The sequence below is a fragment of the Rhinopithecus roxellana genome, chromosome 21, assembly GCF_007565055.1.
Source record: "Rhinopithecus roxellana isolate Shanxi Qingling chromosome 21, ASM756505v1, whole genome shotgun sequence".
NCBI lineage: Eukaryota > Metazoa > Chordata > Mammalia > Primates > Cercopithecidae > Rhinopithecus > Rhinopithecus roxellana.
In genome coordinates, this window is record NC_044569.1 from 57,424,955 (window position 1) to 57,448,785 (window position 23,831).

At 48.2% G+C, this 23,831-nt stretch overlaps 1 protein-coding gene across 6 annotated transcripts in view; it reads right to left on the reverse strand.

Moving 5' to 3' along the window:
• Positions 1 to 23,831, reverse strand: part of LOXHD1 (lipoxygenase homology domains 1) — a 192,248-nt gene that overhangs the window by 35,587 nt on the left and 132,830 nt on the right. For 2 of the 6 annotated variants that reach the window (XM_010386817.2, XM_010386816.2), the window contains 8 exons: positions 23,277 to 23,393; positions 22,092 to 22,254; positions 18,130 to 18,284; positions 13,662 to 13,871; positions 13,420 to 13,555; positions 11,048 to 11,256; positions 10,046 to 10,231; positions 7,047 to 7,174 (listed from right to left, as the gene is read on the reverse strand). In XM_010386817.2, coding sequence (XP_010385119.1) covers positions 7,047 to 7,174; positions 10,046 to 10,231; positions 11,048 to 11,256; positions 13,420 to 13,555; positions 13,662 to 13,871; positions 18,130 to 18,284; positions 22,092 to 22,254; positions 23,277 to 23,393 — 1,304 coding nt within the window. Of the gene's footprint in view, positions 1 to 7,046; positions 7,175 to 7,802; positions 8,011 to 10,045; positions 10,232 to 11,047; positions 11,257 to 13,419; positions 13,556 to 13,661; positions 13,872 to 18,129; positions 18,285 to 22,091; positions 22,255 to 23,276; positions 23,394 to 23,831 lie in introns of those variants that run through there. The other 4 variants (XM_010386820.2, XM_010386818.2, XM_010386815.2 and 1 more) reach the window with 3 other exon arrangements.

Genomic DNA, 23,831 nt, shown 5'->3' on the forward strand with positions numbered 1-23,831 from the left:
AGGAGAAATAAGCTTTTCTTCTGGAAGACTGCAAGGAGATTACATTTACCCCCTCACCCTTCATTCCAGGCTGAACCCCAATTAACCTGGATGGACTTCCTCTGTTTGGTGTAAAACTATCTAAAGTGAAGTCCCTTATTTGTCCTTCAGTCTTCCCAACTCACTAGCCACATCCTTCCAGGTGCCCCGGACCCCCTCCAGACACCTCAGTTGACACAGTAGGATTCCCACCCTTTGGAGAGGTGCCCGCCTTTGAGCTCAGGATTCCCACCCTTTGGAGAGGTGCCCGCCTTTGAGCTCACAGGGACAGGGCTGTTGTGTGACCCAGGATTTTTGCTGCTCATCTACTCAAAGGAGCCTCTGCTCAGCAGCTGAGGGAGTGGTGTCTGGGAAGGGCCCCCTTTGGCTGCCCCTCATGTCCTTCCTTTTCTGGTTTCCTTCTGTTCCTGCCTGTTGTAAAAGGGTGTCCTTAGGGAAGAGCCCACCAACTACTCCCTCACTGGGCTCCATGACTGAGCACAGCCTGAAGGCTAAACAGGGCCAAAGGCAACGATTTCATGGGAGAATTTTTGGCATTGCTACAAAACCAGGGAAGGGTTATGGTTAGGGACCCTGGGAAAGGGCTGGCTAGCAGATGGATATGGATGGCGTGGGATCTAAAGTCCATCAGGCTGAGCAGCTGCTCAGGCAGTTTGTGACATCTTAGGGGCATAGCTGGGGCTCTTAGGATTGGCCAGGGTCAGAGTGCCAGCCTTAGCTTTGCTCTAGACCACTTTCCTTCCAGTCTGAAGTTCTCTATACCCAAGGCCATTGAGCTTATGCTTGAAATCGCCTTTGAAAAAACTGTAACAGTGAGAAAATTTTGGCAGTGAAAGAGATCTGATTTAACCAACCCCCATCTTGCCTTTAGCCTTCAGACTTCCCTTGATTCTTCCTGGGTTTGGGTCAAGCTAACTTTGGGAGACATTTAGTGTATAGTTTAAATGATAATAGCCCTTCCATAAAGTTAAGGGGAGACCACCAGCCTCAGAGGATGAGAGAGGCCTGAATTCTGCTAAAACATAGACATAAACATTGCCAGCCATTACTCCAGAGGTCACAAGATATGCACTTCCCCAATTACCCCTGCAGATAACAACATCGCCATTGTAAACAGAAGACCGGCCTTTTGAGATGTCTTTTCAGTTTTTTTACATGTCTGATGACCAATGGCTCCACCTGGACCTGCCAACTCTTGTGGCCCCACCCAGAATGACTCAGCATGCAATGAGGACCATTTCCCAAACCCCTATGATTGTACCCCCAAACCAATCAGCAACAAGCACCCATTGCCTAGCCACCCCTACTTCTCCCAAACTCTCCTGGAAAAACCCTAGTCTCTGAATTTTCAGGGAGGCAGATTTGAGTAATAACATAATTCCGGTCTCCCATTTAGCCAGCTCCACATGTGTAAAACTCTTTCTCTATTGCAATTCCCCTGCTTTAATAAATCAGTTATCTCTGGGCTGTGGGCAAAGTGAACCTCCTGGGTGGTTCCATGCTTAGACAGCTCTACTGATGGGGCCCCATGACCACCCTTGCAGCTCTTTTCCTTTTAGGACAGCCATGGCCAACCTTTAGTAAGTTTTGTTACATTGAGTTCTGCCACTAGAACAAATTGTTGAATTGTCAACATCTGACTAACCTCAATGCCTCTACTCTCTTCCCTCTCTATCCCTTTGAAACAAGCCACTGGACCTCTCCCTTCTCCAGGCTCCTCAGTAGAATACTATGCAGCAACAAAAATGAGCAAATCACAATCACACTCAACAGCTCAGGAAAATATGAAAAACCTGATGCTGAGTGAAATAGCTAAGACACAAAATAAGATATATGGCCCGATTCTATTTATGTACCATTCAAATCCAGGTGATATAAAAGCCTATTGTTAGGGATGAAATCCAGGTGATATGAAAGCATAGACCCATGAGATGGAGACCGAAAAAGAAAGGAAACAAGAAAATGTTGACCTTAAAAACTGAGAACTGGCAAGATTTAATTTCTTGGCCTGAAGGCAGCGTGGAGGGTTTACATAAGTTTTTGCTTTATAAGTATAATAATGTATGTACTTATATATATATGTATGTTTATGATAAAATATTTAAAAGTGTAAATGTCTCTAGAACCTTTGACTGTTCTTCATGTGACAGAATTTTCAGATCCATGCTCTGTGGCTTGTAGCCCTTGTGGCAGGCTGAAAAATGGTTCCCCAAAAGATATCCATGTTATAAATCTTGGAATCCATGTATATAACTGTATGGTAAAAAGAAAAGGGAGGTCTTTGCAGATGTAATTAAGTTAAGAGGCTTAAGATGGGGAGATTATCCTGGATTATTCCAGTGAGCCGTTAACGTAATCCTGAGTCCTTATAAGAAGGCAGAGAGAGAGAGAGAGATCAACACATACACAAAGGAGGTGGGATGTGAAGATGGGGCAGAGATGGGAAGACCTGGCCTTGAAGGCTGGAGTGATGTGGCACAAGCCAAGGACTGCTGGCAGCCACCAGAAGCTGCAAGGAGTGGATTCTCTTCCCAGAGCCCACAGGGCACATGGCAGTGCTGACACCTTGATTTCCACCCACAGATTCTGATTTCAGATTTCTGGCCTCTGGATAAATGAGAGAAGAAAATTCTGTTGTTTTAATTACCATATGTTTGTGGTAATTTTGTATCACAACCTCAGGAAATTAATATAGCCCCAAGTGGTGTGAATGGAGAACTTTGGGACCAGAAAGCAGGTAGACAAGGGGAGGCTGCCCTGGAACTCACACAGAGAAAATTCCAAGCCTGGGATCAGTGAGCAGCAGGGAGTTGGCCTCAGTGATGATGTAAATGTCCATGGGGTTGTAGTAACTGGCACACAAAAGACAGAGCCTCCAGTCCCAGGCTCTGCTGATCTGGGTTCCTCAGAGACCATTGGAAAAACTGGACCCTGTGCATCCCCCATTAGACATACGAGGTGATGGGGAGCTGCATACCTATCTCATGGGCATCTTTGCTGTGGTTTGAGAGTAGAACAAGGCCAAATCTCAAACAGATTCTAAGTCTATTCTTGAATGCCATGATCAGACCTAGTACATATCTGCCAGTCTCCTCTTAAAGGGCAGCCCTTGAGCTACAGATGATGCTTTGAGAGGGGTGCCCAGCAGTGAGTGCTGGAACCTTTCAATTGTCTGACCTGGGTGCCCCTGGAAGGCAGCAGTTCCTGGAACTCAGCTTTCCTTCCTCTTCTCTCAGACCATTCATGCTGTCCCCTGGGACTCACCTCCAACCTCCTTGAGAAAGACTCAACCTTCCCACCCAAGTCTTCTGCCCATGGAGTCCCCAAAGATAAGACCTTTCCAGTCTCAGAACTTCATTGCTAACCAGACTAAGATTCAAGTGATAAACATGTGGAAGAGAGAGTCAAAACTTACAAGCTTACTACAGCCCTGGGCACGGTCACAACCAAATATTTCCCAATCCTCTCCTGAAAGGACAACTGGAATCCCATTTGAGTGTCTGTTCTCTGTTTCCATTCCCTTGAGCTCAGCCTCTTTCCATGCTTTTTGCAGTAAGGGTTAGTGAAAGCAACAGGCCATCCTGAGGGGTAAACCCAACAGAACTCTTGTGACACAAAAAGGGACCCAAAATCTTTTTTGTGTCCAGTCCAAGGAAGTTTCCATTTCACTAGGTCTCTACTGGCCTAGGCATGATCCCTCACAGGCGTTTACTTCCCGCTATAGAAATAACACAACTCTTTGTCTAAAAATAGCTTCTACACCCACTGGACACCAATCACCTCAAATCCCTCTGTTGGAGACTCATCTCCTGAAAGTACGCATTACCTTTTAGGGCATCATTTTTTCTGAATGCCATATTAATTCACAAGCATCTCGGTGGGAGTTAATTTACCAGAACCATTTTCTCTGAAGTGGCAGGATGAGAAGTTAAGAAATTCAGCTGGGGAGTGGGATAGAGTGAATTGCTATTGGCTATTGTAAGCTTTGGCCTCTGGGTACAGCATCTGACTGCAGGAGCATTGCAGCAGTCAGAAGCCTCGTGATACCTTCTGTGTGAATGCATGCATGTCTCAGCCTCATTCTGGTCACATACCATTTCTTGGGGAAAGTATCACCTTGCACAATACCAAGCTGTGCCCACGACACATGTGCAGTGGGTCTCTCTGTCTACGTTCCCTAGTCAAGATGCAGACATTCTTAACAAGGACTTCAGGACACAGGTGAAACATCAGGCCACATGCAAATGAAAATATCAAAACATGTCTCGGGTAACAACTCTGAGCTTGCAAACCAGGGTTATTAAGAAATGATGGCTCTCCTCACAAAATAAATTTTTATTCAGAAAAAAAAAAATCCTTCAACTAGCAACGTGCCTCAAAGCATTTACAATATGGTTGTATTTATAATAATGTGATTTTCAAGCAACATTTTTGGAATTTAGATACTTCCAGAAACAAGATGTCTCTTCCACCAGCAATTAAGCCTTGTACATCTGGAAAACAAGGTGGAATGTAGGTGTAGGATAATTAATCAGAAAAAATCCAGGAATATGGGGTTGGGTAATGATTAGAGTCAGAGTACAGAAGTAAAGACTATAGGAGGCTGAATATGCAAACAATAGTAGCCAGACCATGTGTGATAATAGAACTCTGAGCTACCTCCCCTGCAGCGACCATCCCAAGAAACCACAGTCTCTACAGAAATTGGCCCAGAATGATCAGGACTTGGGCAATGGCCCCCAGCTTCCCTATTTTGTCCCTGCTCCCAACTCAGGACTAACCAGACTGACGGACCAAATCCAAATATGGTCCCTAATGCAATCACGTATGAAACCCCGATTCTAGCTACCCAACCTCCAGCTCCACCATGCCAAAAATAATGCTTCATTACAAAGCTCCTCCTCCTCCCACAGCATTCAAATCTCTACCAAACCAAGTGATGGTGGCTGAGTCTCTTGCTACAGCAAGCTCTAAGTAGAGAGTTTCTGTTCTCATTTGGTCCTCCTTTATTTCTAGAACTAAGTTCAAATCCCAGTTCCCCTACTTACTTGCTGTATAACCTTGGGCAAGTTATTTCACCTCCATGTGTTTCAGGCATCTTATTAGTAATGTGGAGATGATAAGAGGGCAAAGAGTGATAAGAGGGGTGTTGTGAGTTAATATATGTTAAAAAGCACTTGCAACAGTGTCTGGCATGGAATAAATGTTCAATGCATATTAGCCATTATTATTATCACCATTGCTGTTGATATGGGAAGAATTCAAGGAGGCAATGGGAGTTGCAAAATGAGAGAGCAGAAGTGCTAAGACAGGCAAAAACTTTCCCATCAGATCCCCAGGGATAAGCTGCATAGGGCCCATAGGATGGGCAAAGCTCCAGCTTGCATGAGCTGCCTTGTCCACGAAAAGAAATGCTGCCTGGTCCCCAAAAGCTTCAGTAGCCACATCCTCATCATCACCAACAGCACCATCATCACAATTATCATCCCTACCATTATCACCTTCATCTCTATCACCACTGCCACCACCATCATCATCATCATCATCACCATCACAATTATCATCCCTACCATCATTACCTTCCTCCCTATCACCACCATCATCATCATAATCACCATCATCACCATCATTATCATCATCACCACCATTATCATCATCACCATCATCACAATTATCATTCCTACCATCATTTTCACCCCATCATCACCACCATCATCATCATCCCTACTATCATCACCTTCATCCCTATCACCATCCTCATCATCACTACCACCATCACAGTCATCATCCCTACCATTCAGCACCATCAATATCACCAACCTCACTATCATCCACAATGTCCTCATCACCACCCCAATCCAGAAGTACTGAGTGCCTACTATAAGCAAGGCAAGAGCTAGGAGGTATGAGGGGCTCAAAAAGGAAGCCACCTGGGTCCTGCCCTCCAGCTAAGGGAAGGAGTGCTGTGTGTTCAGAGGCAAGTTGCTGTGGGTGGGATTTTAAAATGCTAAGCTTAGACTCTGAGTCTGTCATCTCTGGTTCTTAAGATGTCAGGGGCCAGGGATGTTTGGGGGACAGCAGCTGAACATGGCAAACCAGCCCAAACCCAGGACTGTCTATACTGGGAATCCAAGGGAGGGCACGGACAGTGAGTACTATATGAGGGTCATCTTTAATGTCATTACGAATCACTAACGAGTGCTTAGGACTGGGGGCCATCTGGGTGTAGTTTGCAGTGCCACAGCTTAATGGCCATGGGACTCTGAGCATATGACTTTACCTTTTCATGCCTCAGTTTCTCACCTGTAAAATGGGGATGATAATAATTGGGTTATTATTATAGGGTTGTGGAAAAGATTAAGTGCATCAATGCATGGCTTATTAGAGAACAATGCTTGGCACAAAACAAGCTCCTATAAATGTTAGTGTTGCTGTTATTGCTCTCCTTAGGTTAAGCTCTGTTAAGTACAAGGACCCTTGTCTTCTTGGCTATATCATCTCTTCAGTGCCTGAGTCAGTGCCTGGCATATACTAGGTGTTCAATCTTTTTTTTAATGTTTTGAAAATTGACTGCATTTTATTTTGTAATCATTTGAGACTTACAGAAAAGTTTCAAAAACAGAACAGAGCTTCTGTGCCCCCTTCACCTAGCTCTCCTTAATGTCAACATCTTATATTGCCATAGTACAATTAATGAAACTAAGACATTAACAATGATACAATACCGTCAACTAATCTACCAACCTTACAATAAACAATTCTGAGTACCAAATGAAAGAAAGAAGAAATGTTATGGGTAGAGGTGATCAAGGAATACTTCCTGGGGGAGGTAGATTTGAGTTGGCCCTTGAAAAAGAAAGGTATTGAGACAGAATAGGCAGACAGAGGATAGAAGGTCTCATGGTCTGCAGCGGGCATGTGAGAATCAGCCTGGCTGAGGGTAGGGTAGGGCAGAGGGGAAGAGTTGAATGTGGGAGGGGTGAGGGGTAGGGGCCACCTCCAGGTACCTGGCTTTCTTTTTGTCCAGCTGCATCTCCTCCGTGCTCCCGTTGATGCCATAGAGGGTCATGAAGATGTTGGAGTCAGTGCCCCCACCAACCACATCCCCTGTCCACACCGTCATTTCATAGAGAACCTGCCATGAGAGGAATGCGGGTGCTGAGTCTCAGCCTCACCCTCCAACCCCACCTGACCTGCCTCAGTCTCACCAGAGAAAGAGACACGCTGTCCAAGTTCCACGGCTCTGGAAAGAGCCCCTCCTCCAATCAACTGTAAATGCCTGGACAGCAAGAGGCAGCCTTGTCACTCTCTTATGTCCCCCACTGTACTCAGTCCCACCCTAGAAAGGAGTCCTGACAGAGAGCCCTTCTGCAATAGAAACATGATGGAAAGCCCAGCGTTAACTGACTCTTTGTCAGTTGAATCCCAACCTAAGTCCAGCTGTGCCAGTAGTGCATGGTGGCAAGACAGTGGCCTTTGGAGCCCTCCAGAGCTCCATGTGAATCCCAGATCTGTCACCTGCTGGCTGTTAGACCCGGGCAGATGCCTGACCTTACCAGCCTCTGCTCCCCTGTGGTAAAATAGGGATAAGCTCCCTTGCAGAGTGAGAGCTGCTGACAATTTGCATGACGCCTGGTGCTGAGCCTGCCACCTGTGTGGCCCCAAGCAGCAGCCAAAACTCTGGGTGTCAGTTCCCCTTCATGCCACAGCCTGCACATGCCCTGCGGCTGCGAATGAGGGATGCCATCAGGAGTGATGTTTACAGAGGGAGTGCTGCCTCAATCCACTTGAGAAGTGGGACAATCCCCTACTTCCATGATGTTCACTTGAGATTGGGGTTTTGCCATTTAGCCTGAGGTGTGTGCCAAAGAGAATGTATGCCCTCTGTCTCCACTGGAGGGTGAGGTGCAGCCTGCTCTTCCTGGTGTGCCTCCACCAAGCCCCCACCTCGGTTCTTCCTCTGTGAGGCAGCCTCGTGGCAAGAGAAAGCACTTACACTGTTCTAAAATGTTCTTTGGTCCCAGATTCTTACTCTCTTCCTTCTCACCAAGTGCCCCTGAACTCACAGTGAAGTCTGAAGGTTCAGGAGAGGATCAGACTTACGGTCGGGGAAGGGCCGTCTTGACCGTCTCCTTTGAATGTACCTGGCCCAGTGTGTCCCTTTTCTGGAGGCTGCTACATTCCTCTATCACCTGTGCAGGGGCCTGGTTCCCATTATCCAGAAGCCTGGACCTCTAAACCCGAGCTATTAATCACGGTGGTCATGTCCCCATCATTGTGCCCGGAGGGGGCTGCACGCTTTTCCGGCAGCATCTAGAATCTCTGCCAGGACACTGTGAGGTTTGAAGTATTCTGTGCAGGCCTGGCCCGCAGGAGAAATTCAGGACATGTTTGCTGAGGGAACGGATGAAGAGCCTCTTGCTTTACCAAGAAAATCCCCTTAGACCACCCAGCAAGGGCATTCATGATGGTCAGGAGGAGCCACTGGGAACAAAAGTGGGAGCCTAACATTTTTTTGCTCTTATCCAGGCAGGCATAAAAGATAGAATGATCAAAATGAATGCTTTAGCGGCCCCATGGAGACTGGCCCCTGAGAGCTGGTCCATCAGACTCTTGTGTTCTCTGCATCCATCTTTCTCTCCTTTACACAGACACATCTCTTTTTATGTAATAAGTGTGTTTCCAAAAAGAGACAGAAACAGTGCTTGTAATTCTAGTCTGATATCAGGTGTCCTGGGGAGATGGCCAGCCCAAAGAACCCTGCAGTTCTTTGTAAAGTGACAAACCTGTGTTCCTTTGTGCCATGGATAATGGGTGTAGGTCTGGATTTTCCTGGACTAAAGGGCTCCAAGGGAGCTACAGCTGCACTGCGTGGGGTGTGCATGTGTGCTGGGCGGTGGCACAGAGACACACACAGGCTGGGAAGTGGGTCAGGTGGAGCATGTCCTCAGCAAACATGTCCTGAATTTCTCCTGCCTGGATGAACTGTGTGCTCACCCACACCATCCGTCTGGCCACAGATGGAGATGTCTGGGGGTTGGGGGAAGGATGTGAGATATAGAAAGTGCTACTCTCTGACTCTCCAGCAGGCGGGAAGCAGGAGACTGGCAGGCACCACACTCCTGCCTGTCAAGGTTTCAGAGCCCCACTTCTGTTTCCATATACAATGTAGGCAGCGCACACTCAGGTCCAGGTGATTTCTTCTCACTTTTGTGGGACAGCTTCTGACCTGGTCCAAGAAGCCCACTGGTTTTGATTCAGGACCACAGAAAAGGGCTGGGGCCTTCTGTTGACCCCATAGCCATGAGACAAAAAGAGAAACCAACAGGGTCAGGTGAAACAGAGGCTTCTGGGGCACCAAATGGCTGTGTGTCCTCGGATCCTAGCACCAGGCATCTGCCTCCTCCCTGGTCTGACCTGTGTGTTTATATAACTTATCCCAGGCCATTTGGCCAGTTAGAGGTGGAGCCAGGACTGAAGCTCAGACCTCTTGCCCTCCAGGCTTTTCCAGTTAAGAAGGGTATTGTGTGGACACCATTGGCTGCACCGTGAGACTCAGAGGTTCACAGTATCCCAGATGCCATCTTTCCTATCACCACCCTACTGCTGTTGATGGTGGATCCTTTGGTGAATAATGACCCTACCTATCTACATAGAGTTGCTTCCTCACAAAGCTCTTCATGAACTGTGATCTCATTAATTCTCACCAAGATCCTACATGGAACAGGCCATGAGTAGCAGGGATGCATTATTTCCAAGCAGTGTATGGGAAGACCAAGGCCCAGAGAAATGAGATGACTTGCCCAAGGTCACACAGCAGCAGACCAGAAGAGAGTTCAGTCTGTGGCTCCTAGCAAAGCACATCTGGCTAGCACACCAGGCTGCAGCCCCTGTGGATACCCCAGTGATGAGTCTCCTACTTCTTCCACTTCTGTCTCCCCTGCTGCTCCCCACCTCAACCTGCACTGCCCTGGCCATGCATTGCACACTCACAGTGCCCCCCTACCTTCACCCCGATGTTCACCACCATGGCATCCAGGAGGTCGAAGACACGAGAGGTGATGCCATCGCCTCTGTCCTTGGCAAGCCAGCAGTTACAGTTCAACATGTACTTAGTGCCCTGGGTAGGCACTGCCAAACACAACTCTTCCACCAGCCAGCAGCTCTCAGGGGAGGCCCCATCATGGCCCAGCTAAGAGGAGACACACCTGATCTGTGACGATCTGGGCACAACTGGGAAGGAAGTGCTCCCTGCCCAGCCCCCTCCCTCAGTGCTTCTTCCCAATGTGCTGTGCACTTGCTGGCCCAGGTCCCTCCCATAAAGGTGAAGAGATTTTGCAGATATAATTACAGTCTCTAATTAGGTGACTTTGAGTGGGTTGAACCTAATCAGGTGAGCCCTTAAAAAAGCATGTCTAGATGTCAGAGGTGAAGAAGTTGGAGATATTTGAAGCAGAAGAGATTGTCTCCTATTGAACAAGAAAACAGCTAGCTTTTGGAGACGGTCCCATGGTGGGGAATGGTGGGCCTCTGAGAGATGAAGGCCTCAGTCCTACACCCCAAGAAAATGAATTCTGCCAACAACCAGTGAGCTTGGAAGAGGACCCCAAGCCCCGGATAAAATCGCAGCCCTGGCTGCAACTTGATTTCAGCCCACTGAGATCTTGAAGATGGACCCCCACTAACTCACACCTAGACTCCTGATCCATGAAACTGTGAGATAATACATTTGTGTTGCTTTAAGGCACTAAGTTTGTGATACTCTGTTACACAGCCATGAAAACTAATACACAGAACATTCCCACTGGGTGGGTGGAAGACAGACACACAGAGGGGCAGGTGGCTCACCCAAATCACCTGGCTAGTTGGTTCTCCTCTGCTACCTGCTCTAAGGGGTGCTTCAGGTAGGCTGCTCTTCCCAGCCTGCACTCTCCCACCCACCCAGGTACTGGTCAGCTCCATCTGTCCCTATGGTGGTCACTATTATGGGGCCCCAAGAAGCCAGCACCTCTATTTTCTTGATGATGCCCACATCCAAGCCTGCAACGTAGAACTCCTCCACAGAGCCACGGCTGAAGCCCCTCTTCCCTCGGGGGTAGTCCAACCAGATGCGCTTACTACGTTCATCATCCTCTCCGATGAGGAAGATGAAGGCTCGGCTGTCAGTGGCTGCATCCTTGTGCTTCCCAGTGGTGACCGACACATAGTAGGGAATAACTGCAAGAGATTATGGGGCCCAGCCTCATAACAGACCAGGTGGACAAGGCACTGCCTCATAGGCGCACAGATTTGGAAGTGACCTCTGAGGGCACTGATCTCAGCTCCTTGCTCAGAGACAAAGTGCAATGAGCCCTTCAGACTGGTAAGTTATCTGTGGTGCGTGTCTCCTCTCCAAGGACTGAGGGAGTTGCTAACTCCCAATGTACAGACAAAAGACAGCATTCTTGTCACTTGTTTGGAGTGTCAAGCTTCTAAAAGCTCTTTTGACCAATTATCCTACTTGAACCTAGCATTATTATGTGAAGGAGCGTAAGAAAAATAACCTCTCATCACGTATAGGCGTTATATGCCCCAAAAGAACACTATGGTCAACAAAAATGCTGTTGGCAAAAGCAAGGTCTCATAGAAAGAAGGAATTTGAAGAACAATAAAAATGTATCATATATGCAACACAGTGAATGGAAGTCCTAGAAGACAGCAATTTCCAAAACACACCAGATTAATTAGCATAAAACTTGCTCAGGTAGTGTCCATAGAGTCGCAGTTTCCATTCTTTCAACTATCCATTCTTCTTGCAGCTGGGGTGGTTATGATACATAAGGAGACATTGTTGGGTAGGTTTCTGGGGAAATCTTTTTTTTTTTTTTTTTTTTTTTTTTTTTTTTTTTTTTTGAGACAGAGTTTCACTCTTGTTGCGCAGGCTGGAGTGCAATGGCATGATCTCGGTTCACTGCAACCTCTGCCTCCCAGATTCAAGCGATTCTCCCGCCTCAGCTTCCTGAGTAGCTGGGATTACAGGTATGTGCCACCACGCCTGGCTAATTTTGTATTTTTAGTAGAGACAGGGTTTCTCCATGTTGGTTAGGCTGGTCTCAAACTCCCGACCTCAGGTGATCCACCTACCTCAGCCTCCCAAAGTAATGGAATTACAGGCACAAGCCACCACGCCTGGCTGGGAAATCTCTTTTAAAAGGTCTGACTCAACTGGGAGGACTACTCTTTTTTTCCTTACCCTGCCATTCATTCTGCTTGGAATATGGATATGATGGCTGGAGCTCCAACATTCATCTTGGAACCATGGGCAACATTTAGGTCATTTATAAGGTTGCCAGAGTGACCAGGTTAAAGGAACCTAGGTCCTTGATTGCACTGGAACTGCTGTATTAGTCCCAGGTGGACTACCTTTGGACTTTCATGTGAGTGAAAACAAAAATTCCTAATTTGTTTGTGACCATTTCCAGGTCTCTGTCATTTGCAGTTACTAATTGATACAAGTTGGAAACCTTTCTCCTGGTTCATCTTCCTCAATAGCTTGAGAGACACTACCCTGGTATAGTGGATTTTAGGTTATACAATCTGTTATCTCTTTGAAAAGTTTCCAAACTGTCTCTTCCTGGCTGGAATTACCTGCACATGGCTTTATTTTATCTTTACAGCGGAGGCTTTCCACAGGTGATCACAGTGCTTAAGGAAAGGCACTTTCTTGGGGGTCCTATACTTATTTACAGAGTGAGAAGGTAAAGCTGTAAGCAGACTGGCTTTCTCTGCCTGACTCCACAGATCCACTGTGTGGCCTTCTGGAGGGGGCTAACATGGTTGCCATACTCTTATGTTTAAGAGAACTGACTAGGAAGGTAGTGCATTCAAATGTTCAATAGACAATTATAGAACTGCCTTATCTCAAAAATCTGGTTGGCAAAATGAACTTGCTGGGGAATTATGATATTGTTTTATGGAGGAGGAAAAAACTGAAGCCAAGAGACTGACTTGTCCAAGGCCACACATTTTACTGTCAGAACCAGAAATGGAACTTCAGTCCCCAAACGACCATCTCAGGACTTCTTCCCCTGCCTTCACCACCACATCATGCCTTAAGTTTGCATGGCTAAGTGCTTTGTGTGATGTTCTAGTGACATGTAAGGGATGTTCATTCTCACTCTAACCTCCTTTAACCTTTGTTTCCCCATCTGCAAAGGGGGCTTAGCCCTGCCCTCTCACTTTGCAGGGTTGTTCTGGGGATAAAACAGGCAATACGTGTGAAAACTATGTAAATGACTAAGAGTTAGATATGTCATCAGCTCAAGAGTGGCTTATCCAAGAATTGCTTTAAAAATTTCCATGTGCCTGGTCCCCATCTAAAGAGCTCCCTGGTTGGCTTACTTGGGCCCTCCTGAACGTAGTCAGCCATGGGCCCGGTCACTGTGTTGATGTCAACATCGGCCATCTTGGAGCTCAGGGCGATCTCCCAGAAGTCAGCAGGGCTGCTGCAGTTGCTGCTGCGGTCCCCAGTGTACTCCTGTGTGGGAGAGCAGGACAGGCAGTTGCAACTCCAGCACCTCCACGCCGAGGGACCTCCCCTAGGCATGAGGATGGCCACAGGCCCTGTAGGCCCCTTGCCTCACCTTCTCGTAAAAGAGCCTCTCGAGTCGCCCATCCTCCTTCTTCAGGGACAGCCAGCGCCCGCACAGGAACAGGAACTCGTCCTCATTGGTGTCATTCCAGATCTCCACCTTCTCCACGTACCAGTCTGCGCACCACTTGGAGTTGTCGTGGCGGAGCTTGATCTTGTAGATGACGCCTAGGTCAGCGGCCTCAATGATGAAAGTGTCAGCCTGGGGAGCCCAGATGTGGGGACTCAGATGGTGGGGGGTGTACCCCACTCAACCCACTCCAGCCCAACCCTCTAGGGCCTTCCATCCCACTCAGTTGCCGTGCTGAACAGACCTTCCTTGCCGGGGTGCCCCCCAGACCCAAATCCCCAACACTGAGCCTGTGTGGTCCAAGGCCTCATATCCACAGTGGTCCCATCTTGCAGTCCACTTATATGTGTGGTGCCATGGAGAAAACTGCCTTCACTACATTCCTCTTGGGAGAAGCCTGTGGGTGTTTGGAAGCCTCCTCTGTGTAAGGGGGGTGGGGCCTGAAGGCCATGGGCAGAGGCAGAGGAGGGGTGGTCAGCCGGTCCTGTTCCCGGATTCCTTAGCTATGCTGAGCATTGGGGATGAGTCCAGCTGTGGCAGCCAGAGGGCAAAAGCTCTTCTAAAGATGAACTTCTGAGTAACGGGAGGGGGTTTGAAATTCCCTGGGAGATGCTGAGAGGGAGTTTGATGAGCCAGTAAGGTGGGGCTACAGGAGAGGAGGCAGTAGAGGTGAGGCTCTGGGGGAGGCAAGGCTGTGGAGGGACTCGGGCACAAACATCTGGGACGCAGGCTCAAGAGGGTTTTGTGGGGGTTGTGATACAAGGCACTCATCTGTGTCCCTGAGTCTGTCTTCAGTCAAGTGGACACTCCACTCTTGTGTGCTGATTCTTTGAGGGGAGCTCAGTCAGGTGTGGATCCCAGGCTTTGAATGAGAGGGGGCCAAGACAGAGTTTGAATGTGGGAGGCAGAAGTCAGGATGGGAGCCTGAGGAGGGTGAGAGGGGACAGGTGACACTGAGTGACACCTACTTTCCTTCCGAAAGATTTGCTGAGCACAGGTGCCATGTGAGTCACTGTGCTGACCCCTAGGAAACCAGAGATGAATAGAATAGGATGCCCTCTGTCCCCAGGACCCCACAGTCCAGTGCAGCAAGAGGAGGGGATGGGTAATTCCAGCTCAGATGGTGGGAACAACCACCTGTGTGAGGACTAGAGCCAGGCCTAGGAAGACAGACTTCTCCAGGTGTCAGCATTAAGCTGCAGCTGCGGGGCTGGGTTTTCCAGGCAGCTCAGGTGGGGACAGCCCATGGCCAAGGCAGCTGCAGGTAAATAGCAGCTAGTGGTGTGTGACTGAAAGCAGATGTGGATGGGAGCAGTCCTGGGGTGCTGGCGATCCACTGGGTTCACCAGAGTAAGAATGGGCCCACCCTGAGATACAACAATTCCACTTGTTTGCATCTGTCCTGGGGGAAGACCTTCACATTGCACAAGGATGTTTATTACAGATCATTTTTACAGAGGAAAATTGGAAGCCATCTGGGGTCCCGTGCTTGGGGAGTGGCTACATAACTGGCAAAGCCTTTCCTGAAGAATGTTGTGTGTGCAGTGGTTATAGAGAAGAGTCACCTCCATCTATGTTTGAATACCGGGGCAGAGAGAGATTTCCAAGGCAGCCATGCACGCCAAGGGCAAGTTAAAGAAGTGTTTATATAGCATGATGCCTTTTATGTAAAAAAGTAATACCACGGAATGGCTTACCTATTTTCTATGGGTGCATGCACATGTAAGCAGAGAAAATGTTTGGAAAAATGCTGAGGCAGGAGAGAGGGTGGGGTATTCTGGAAACTGCACTCAGTGGTCCACAGAGGGCACTCTGAACAGGCCAGTGTGGGTAGGCTGTGAAGGTCTGCAAATCCCGTGAAGGACTCAGGGTAGATGTGGGATCCATGGGGAGCCTCTGCAGGCTTGAAATTAGATAGTGACTGGTCAGCTTTGGACAGGTTAACTGAGGAAGCTGGAGGGTGGGTTGGATGGCAGGGCCTTGAGCAGAGAGACCACGCTGGCTCAGTGAGTGAGCTGAAATGAGGCAGGGCTGAGTGAATACAGGGCAGACTTGGCCGATTTGAGGTTATTTAGAAGGAAGACTCTGGAACCTGGTGATTGATTGAATGTGGGTGGGGAGGGGTTTCCAACAGGGAGAAGGATGTCCAGGATGACTTCCATATTCTGGAGTGATCAGAGAAATGGAAGCTTCTAGATGTTGTGCAGTAAACTTAAGGTCACATGGTTAGTAACTGAGCCAGAAGTTGCACCAGCTCCCCTGATGGGGTGTCAAAACTGGAGGAAAAGAGAAGAAAGTGATGGGGCAGAATGGGGCAAAGATTTTTTCTTGTGACGTAACAGTTTGCTGAGAGAGAAGAAAAAAAAATGGAATCTGAACACAGAGGGGAATGGCTTGCATCACCTTCATTTATTTACTTAATCCATATTTACTGAATGCTTACTCTTTGCCAGAGTCTGTAAATAAAGCTATGCGTAAAAATGGACCTCTCAGCTGTATGCTGCACATTGCTGCTTTTACAATGCATTTACCAGGCATCGATACCAGGCATCAACTAAGGCAGGGGGCAGGTGAGCTTTCCCAAGGCTTGACAACATCCAGCACAGACAAAGAGCTACCTGCCTGCCAGACATGGTTCTAGACGCTTTGCATTTTTAATTCAGTTGGCCTTCACAATAACTCAAAATTAACTCTTTTTTAGGGTGGGGGAAAAGGAGGCACAGAGATGTTAAGTAACTTGTCTAAGATCACACAGCTAGTGTCAGAGCCAGGATCTGAGCTCAGGTGACCTGCCCCTAGCATCTGGGGACCTGATAAATAATATCCCTAGTGTAGAGTCAGGGACAATCACATAAATCGCTTGACCTTTTTGGTATTCCATTTTTGCAAGATGGAAAGAGGAGGATAGGACTCCTCCTACCTACTTTATAAGGGCAGTGAACAATTATATCTCTTGTGGAACATGAATGTGTATGTTTTAGATTATTTCTTCCTGGTACAACATGCTCTTACATCTTGTCCTGTTTTTCAGCCCAGAGGTCTAATTAGCAATCATACTGCTATTTCTGCTTCAAATGCAGTAAACTGAAGTTAAAGGTAAATGGTTTCTATCTGGATGATGAACCAATGAATGGGAGTGCTGGGGTCTGACTCCTGGAGACCTGGCAGCCAGGCTGGGGCTCTTTCCACACTGTCTGACTCATGGAGTCACCAGCCAGCTGCAGACCCACTTAGATGACACCCACCTTTCTAGTCCCAGGGCTAATATCCTCCTTACTAGTAGAGTGGTTCAATGCTAAGGGATAAGCCTGGCTGAGGGTGAGGTTTAAGGAGACCCTTGATAAATACCCATTGGCTGATGTATGAAATCCTCAGACATGCACAGCCACGGGCAAGAGCACAGATTGAGTTAGGAGCCAATCCCCTTAACCTGATCTCCCTGTGGAGATAGCCTGGCCTGTGGGGATTTCAGGCAGATTTCAGTGCATGGAGAGGAGAAGGAAAGGAGACTGAGGAGCAAGTGCGGGGAGGGGCAGGGGGCATGCCAGAAAGGGCACGGAGTGGAGGAGTAGAGGCAGGGAGAGGGGAGCCAAGCTTGCCAGAAGGGAAGTTTCACAAAACCCACCCTTAGAGACCCCTGTGGTTTTGTAAAATCAGTCTGTCAGGGCTGGAAGGGCCTTATACATTACCCAGTCGTGTGGTTTTCAAGCCTTTTTACAGTCACAGACCATTTTCTTAACAGAGGGCTTGCTTGGCACTGTGATCAACAGGCCAGGTCAAAGTGGATCCACCTGGGAGGGAGTGGGGTGTCCAACTGCACCTGTCTCCACCACTCCCAAGGCTCCCAAGGCCCTTGGAGCCACCTGCAGCTCTACACAACACAATTTAGCCAATTCATATCTGACCCTTCAATTTACAGATGAGGAAACTGAGGCCAGAGAATTTGAAGCAGATAAGGAACTGATAGCAGAACCAGGCCTCCAGATCCCCTCTCCACCCCACAGTTCAAGTCTCTGTCAGTGTCAGCACAGCCCTTGCCATTCTGCAGTGTTCACCTCCACATTCATGAACCATGCACAGTGAACTGGATTTTCTGAAGACGACCCAGCCCCATGCAACCAACAACCTGGAGCTCCAGCAGGCCACCTGGTTGCCCAAGGCCAGCCTTCTGCTCCACCTCATCCCCTATGCAGGACCCAGGGTGGGTGCATCAGCTAGGAGAGGGGAACAAGGAGCACTTGCAGGGGAAGGGCAAGAGCAGAGGCCCAAATGAGTGTGCACGATGCCCCATGGAGTTCCTGGATGTTCCCGGGAACCAAGAAGAACTGGCGCTTAGATCGCTAGACCTGGGGAGGAGGGAAGGAGGGTAAAGTCCATGTACCCCTCATACCGTTCCTCTCTCGAACTTGTTGGTCCGGTTCTCTGACTTGCCAAGGTATCGCTCCCCGGTGTCCCCGAGGTCTCCATAGATGGTGATGTACACCTTGGCGTCCGTCCCTGCCCCGGGAATGTTCCCTGTGAAGATCTGCACCGAGTACAGCACAACTGGGCAGGTGGTGGGACAGACAGACAAAGGGAAGAAAAGGGTGACAGAGCTTTAGGTCTTGGGGAACTGGATTTTTAGGAGGTGCTACTTCTGGCCTAGGACTCGAGGGGTTAGCCTTCTGTTTGCTCAATTATGCATATTCAGCTTCAAATCCATGTGGATTCTCCAGTGGGAAGTGTGCTCATCTGATCTATACCCAGGTGGGCTCTATGAGACCCCAAAAATAGAAACTTTTTGAAGTACCCCTCAAACCATCTATCTGCCCATATAGCTGCCTGCACTGCACAGGGAGAAGGACTCAGAAACTACCTGAGATGTGTCCACACCGCAGTTGCTAAATCTGCCTGCCATGATACATGGCAATAAAATGCATTCCGATTTGAGGGTGACCAGTGTCAACACCAGATCCTTCTAAATGGTTCACAGAAAAAAAAAAATATTGTTTAAAGAACAGTTTCCCCTCTGTTCATTTCCTCATGTTCATTTATTCTCCAACCCACTGCCACCCTCCCCTGCCCCAGCGCTCCAGGCCAACTCCTCACCAAAGCCACTGTGACTGCCACCCTCTCCTTGGTCTCCCATAGCCCATAGGGAGGGCTCAACAAATATTGGTGTGACAATTATTAAAAATTACTATGAAAAATAAAAATGCATGGTATCTTGCTTTTGTTCTGCTGTTTTTATTTAAGGAAAAATAAAAGATCTCCTTTCCCAACCTTCTCCTTAGCAGAGAGACTCAAGTCTTGCATTTTTATGAAGGCTAAAAATTGGTTGGCCCCTCTCTGTATCCTCTGTCTTTACAGATTTTGAGTTTCAGGCCAGGGAAGAGGGGACTTGGCTGGATTATCTCCAAGGTGAGAAATAGAAGCTGAAAGGCAGAGGTGGCCAAAGTGGGAGAAAGGTTAACTTCCCTTCCCCTGGGAGGGAGTGAGGATTCAGGAGTATTCGTGGGCCACAGGGACCCCTCACCTGCACACAGGGACCCTACAGGGAAGTGACTGCTGGGCTTCTTTGGGGACTTGAAGCTTTGGGGCCTCAAGGGTGGAACAGAGAGTCTTTTGACAAAGCCAGATTCATGCAGGAGTGTTTCTGGTCACCCAGAGAAATGATACTTGTGTGCTGGTGGAGAGCCAGTAGTGACTCTGTGTGACAGTGAGCACAGCTGGGAGTGGCACTCACCCTGGACTAAGGGCCAGGCCTCTTCTGTGAGCCTCAGGATTCCTAGAAGACCCTCAAAAAGGGGATTCCCCTCCCTGTCGTGAACGAGATGGACTTTCTTATCAGTCCTTGCAAGTGGGCTCAGAACCACATTTAATTAAACGTAGAAAAGTAAAGTGATGTGAGTTGCTTGTCCTGATGGCTGTGGAACACATTCACACCCACAGCAGGGTTCCCATGATTTTCTCATTTTCCACTGGGTTCCGCAGCATTATTCCCTCCTGCTCTCCTTCTGTGTGGCTGGACACTCCTTCTTGGGTAGCTTTATGGTTTCCTAATCTTCCACCTGTGCCTTGGATGCCAAGGCCTCCCAGGTTCCACCCACATTCCTCAGCTCTCATCTTGCACTTCCTTGAATTCTCTGAGTCTGTGCCTCCAACCTAGGTCCTTCCTTTGCTTTGGATCCGCACACTTACTACCTAGAGGGCGTCTCCACCTTGACCAGACCACAACATCACAAACTCACATGTTCAAACCTAAACTCTACCCTCTCCTGCAACCCCCGCCCCTTTTCCAAACCTTCTCCCCCACCGTCTTCCTTGTCTCAGTGGCCTTGCCCAAGCTGCTACCATCCAAAGCTCCTGGGTGCATTGTGAGAATTGACCTGCAGAGGCTGGTCAGACACACCGCCAGGGGCAGAAACCAGGGACCAGCCACACTTGCTCCTACCCCACCCTGCCCCACTCAGCTCAGTGCAGAAACCTGTCAGCATTTCACACACTGAAAATCCTCTCTTTATTGTCTAAATGTTACCTAAGCTTGTCTTGCTAATACTGACCTGCAGTGACATTAGGAAACTTGTCATAGTTTAGACACAACAGTCGATGGTCCTCCCCCTCATTTTCCTCCCCATCCATTTTCTAGCTGTGCATTTGGGCCTGCTCCATATGTGAGCTAATCACAGGTGGCATGGGCCTATAGGGACACTTTTTCTAGGAGCCTGTGTCCCAGAGCAGGATGCAGTGTCCCCAGGGGCTGGGATGAAATGGCCTCCTCACTCCCCCTTCATCTGCTGCTGTCTCCAGTCCTCTGGGAATTAGGAAAACTGATTCAGCTTCTGGGTGCTGAGCAATGCGGTAGTGCAGTCAGAGCCAGCTATTTCTGGATCCTCCTCCCTCCCTGTCCCACCCAGGCCACCCGGCACATCCGTGGAGAGATGTTTCCCTAGAAACATCACCGAGCTCAGAGTGAGTTTTGTGTTATGTTACCCACACAGAACAGCCCAAGTGCTCTCCTGGGACAGCTTTCCAGGGCATCCTCTGGGGTCCAAGTAGAGAAGGATTTAATAGCAAAGACTATGTGGAGAAAAGGATAGGAGTGGGAGTGTCACACTATTGAGGCAACACTTGTTTTTATTTCTGGGCAACAATTCAGGTTAAAGGAAAGGCAGAGCTATAGCTGTTTTACTTCCGGTGACAACAAAGGAAGACGGTGTTTGTCTTTTGTCTTTTGGATGTCTTATCCACTTGGTGGGCAGAAAGACCTGTCTTCCTGGCTCCATAAGGGGCTCAAAATTTTGAATTTTACTCCAGTTTTTCCAAGAAGACAACACAACAAATGTAAAGTGGATTTTCAAACTCTTGGAGCTTCTCTGATCTGTGTAGGCTACCCTGCTAGAGAGATCCACTGTATTCTTGGTCTATCATCGGGGTAGAAAGTCTGTTTTTTTGCAAATGAATTTGGCTTTGAAATAGCTCAAGATAATTCAGAGCTGAATGGCTGGTGAATAACCTGGGAATTGACACGGACAATGCCACTGCTGGTCTAAACAGAGGTATGACTCTGTCCATGTGTTCTGGGAAGAGCGTGTGTGTGTGTGTGTGTGTACACATACACAGTGTAGAAAGAGAGGAGAAGAGAAGGTTGAGAACTGAGCCTTGAGGAATACTACCTAGCATTAGAAAAGAAACCAGCACTCTAAATACTTCAGTGAGTTAGGAAGAGAACTAGAATGTGGTGGGGTCACCAAAAGCAAAGGAGGAGGAAGTACAAGAAGTGGGTGGCCAGTCTGATGCAAATCCTTTAGAGAAAACCACACTGATGAAGAACAGACAAGTTAACCAGCCCATCCAGAAAAGAAGCTCATCACCTTGAACTTTCTCGAGCCATGCCAAACTACTGAGAACAAATACAAATATGGTTCCAGTTACATATAATTCAAGAAGGTTTCTTAATTCATATGAAGTTGGGACAGCTAAGTCCAGCAAGAGCAGAGAGGCCCAAGCCATAGTGATTGGTAGCAAGCAAATGAAGAGTAGGGAGAAAATAGGGACCAGGATAAGCCAGGAATAGGATTCCCCTTATCTGGATGTATTATCCCAGCGTCAGACCAGGAAAGAATTTCAGCACAAACCTGGAGTGAGACAGCTGAGACTTTGAAGACTAGCTCAGTCATCTATTAGCTGTGTGCACTTAGGCAGATTATGGAAGCTCTGTGAGCCTCAGTGGCCCTTTCTACAGAGTGGAGGTAACAACAGACCCTCCTCCTGGGTGAAGAGGCTCAGCCTGGCACAGGGCATGTGCTCCACAGGGAGGACCAGGGTCCTGGAGCCTGCCCATGGTGATAAGGGTGGCCACACCACACTTACTGTCCAGAGGCTCTTCTACTTCCTTGTAGACTTGCCGTAAGGACCCATCTTTCATGTATTTCTCAGTGAAGATGTCATACGGAACCAGTTCTCGAATGGTCTTTTTGTCATCCTCAGAGGTGGCAAGCCACCGATCACATGGGAAAGTCAAGGTCTCTGCACCCTGGGGTGAGGCAGAAAAAGAAAAATTAGCCCTTAATGTGAAAGCTGCCAACTTCAGGGATTCATCGGCGTCTCAGTACTCCTGGAGACCAAGGACGAGGATCATGGGGTCCCATAAATAATGTAAAAGCCACAGGGAGCCCCTTGCCCCAATTTCAGTAGACCCAGTCTTAAAGACTTGCACAACCACATCAGAGTTTGGCTCTGAAAGGCTGGGGTTCCCAGGGTCACTTAATAATAGGTATCTGAACTCCATCCTGGAGACTCAGACTCAGTGGGTAAAGGGAGTGGGGTGCTCTGTACTTAAAATTGCTCCCTCTGGCCAGGCACATTAGTGGCTCATGCCTATAATCCTAGCACTTTGGGAGGCCAAGGCAGGTGGATCACCTGAGGTCAGGATTTCAAGACCAGCCTGGTCAACATGGTGAAACCCCGTCTCTACTAACAAAATACAAAAATTAGTCGGGCGTGGTGGTCCATGCCTGTAGTCCTAGCTACTTGGGAGGCTGAAGTGGGAGAATCACCAACCCAGAAGGCAGAGCACTGTTGCACTCCAGCCTGGGTGACAGAGCAAGATTCCGTCTCAAAAAAATAAAAAAATAAAAAAAATAAAAATTGCTCCCTCTTCATTCATATCCATAGCTGTGACTGAGATCCATCTCCTAGGTTTATACTTTTGTGGTTTCAGAATGTTTTTAAAGTTGTCTGAGGTAGATTTTCTTCTGTGAATTTACCTTGAGTTACAGGAAGGGCACTCCGGTCACTCACTAGTAATATGGCCTTGGAGGTGGGGAGCAGAGACATGCACAGACCCTCCTCCTTGACCACTAAACCAGGTTCTAGAAAATTCTGCTTGGGACCAGAGCTTGTTTCTGCACTCTGAGTGAACTGGGTGAATTTTCATTATGAGATTTTTATCTCAATAAGGCTGATCTAGCCAGCAGGTTCTTACAGGGAATTCGCCTTGAATCTGCTCTGGAAAGGGACAAAAGAAACAGCAGGACAGACCAGTCAAAAACTCACATCTTTATCTGGGAGGAGCCTGCGGATGTCCACGTGAGAGCAGTGCCACCCAGGATTCATGCCTGTGTTATTATGGCCAATCCGAATTTTTTCAATGATTTCTCCCACATCTTCTAACTTTGGAAAGGAGATAAGGCACCAGATGTTAGCTGAAAGATCCAGGAAAGTATGGCCTCGGCAACATCCTGCTTCCCCAGGGCATCTACCTTGAGTCCCTTTGCGCTTCCTCCTGATATGTCCCCACTGTCCAGCCAGGCCAACTCTCACTGACCTTGACACACATGCCATGCCCATGCCTCATGTCCCCTCTCTTAAAGTCAGCCTTGACTCCTGAACTTGGTTCAATCTACCTTCTCTGGGAGGGGGACCCCTTTTCAGCATGGAACCCAGCTCCCCATCTTCCACTGCTCGCTGTTGTAGCAACTCATCCCTTGTGTGAGAACTGAATTGGGTAGCAAAAGATGAGTCCTGGCTGTGCCATGCTCCTGTCTTGCCAAGTTGACTTATTCAAGGCCCCAGACCTCTAAGAGTCCCCCACCTTCCAGCCACTCCTTT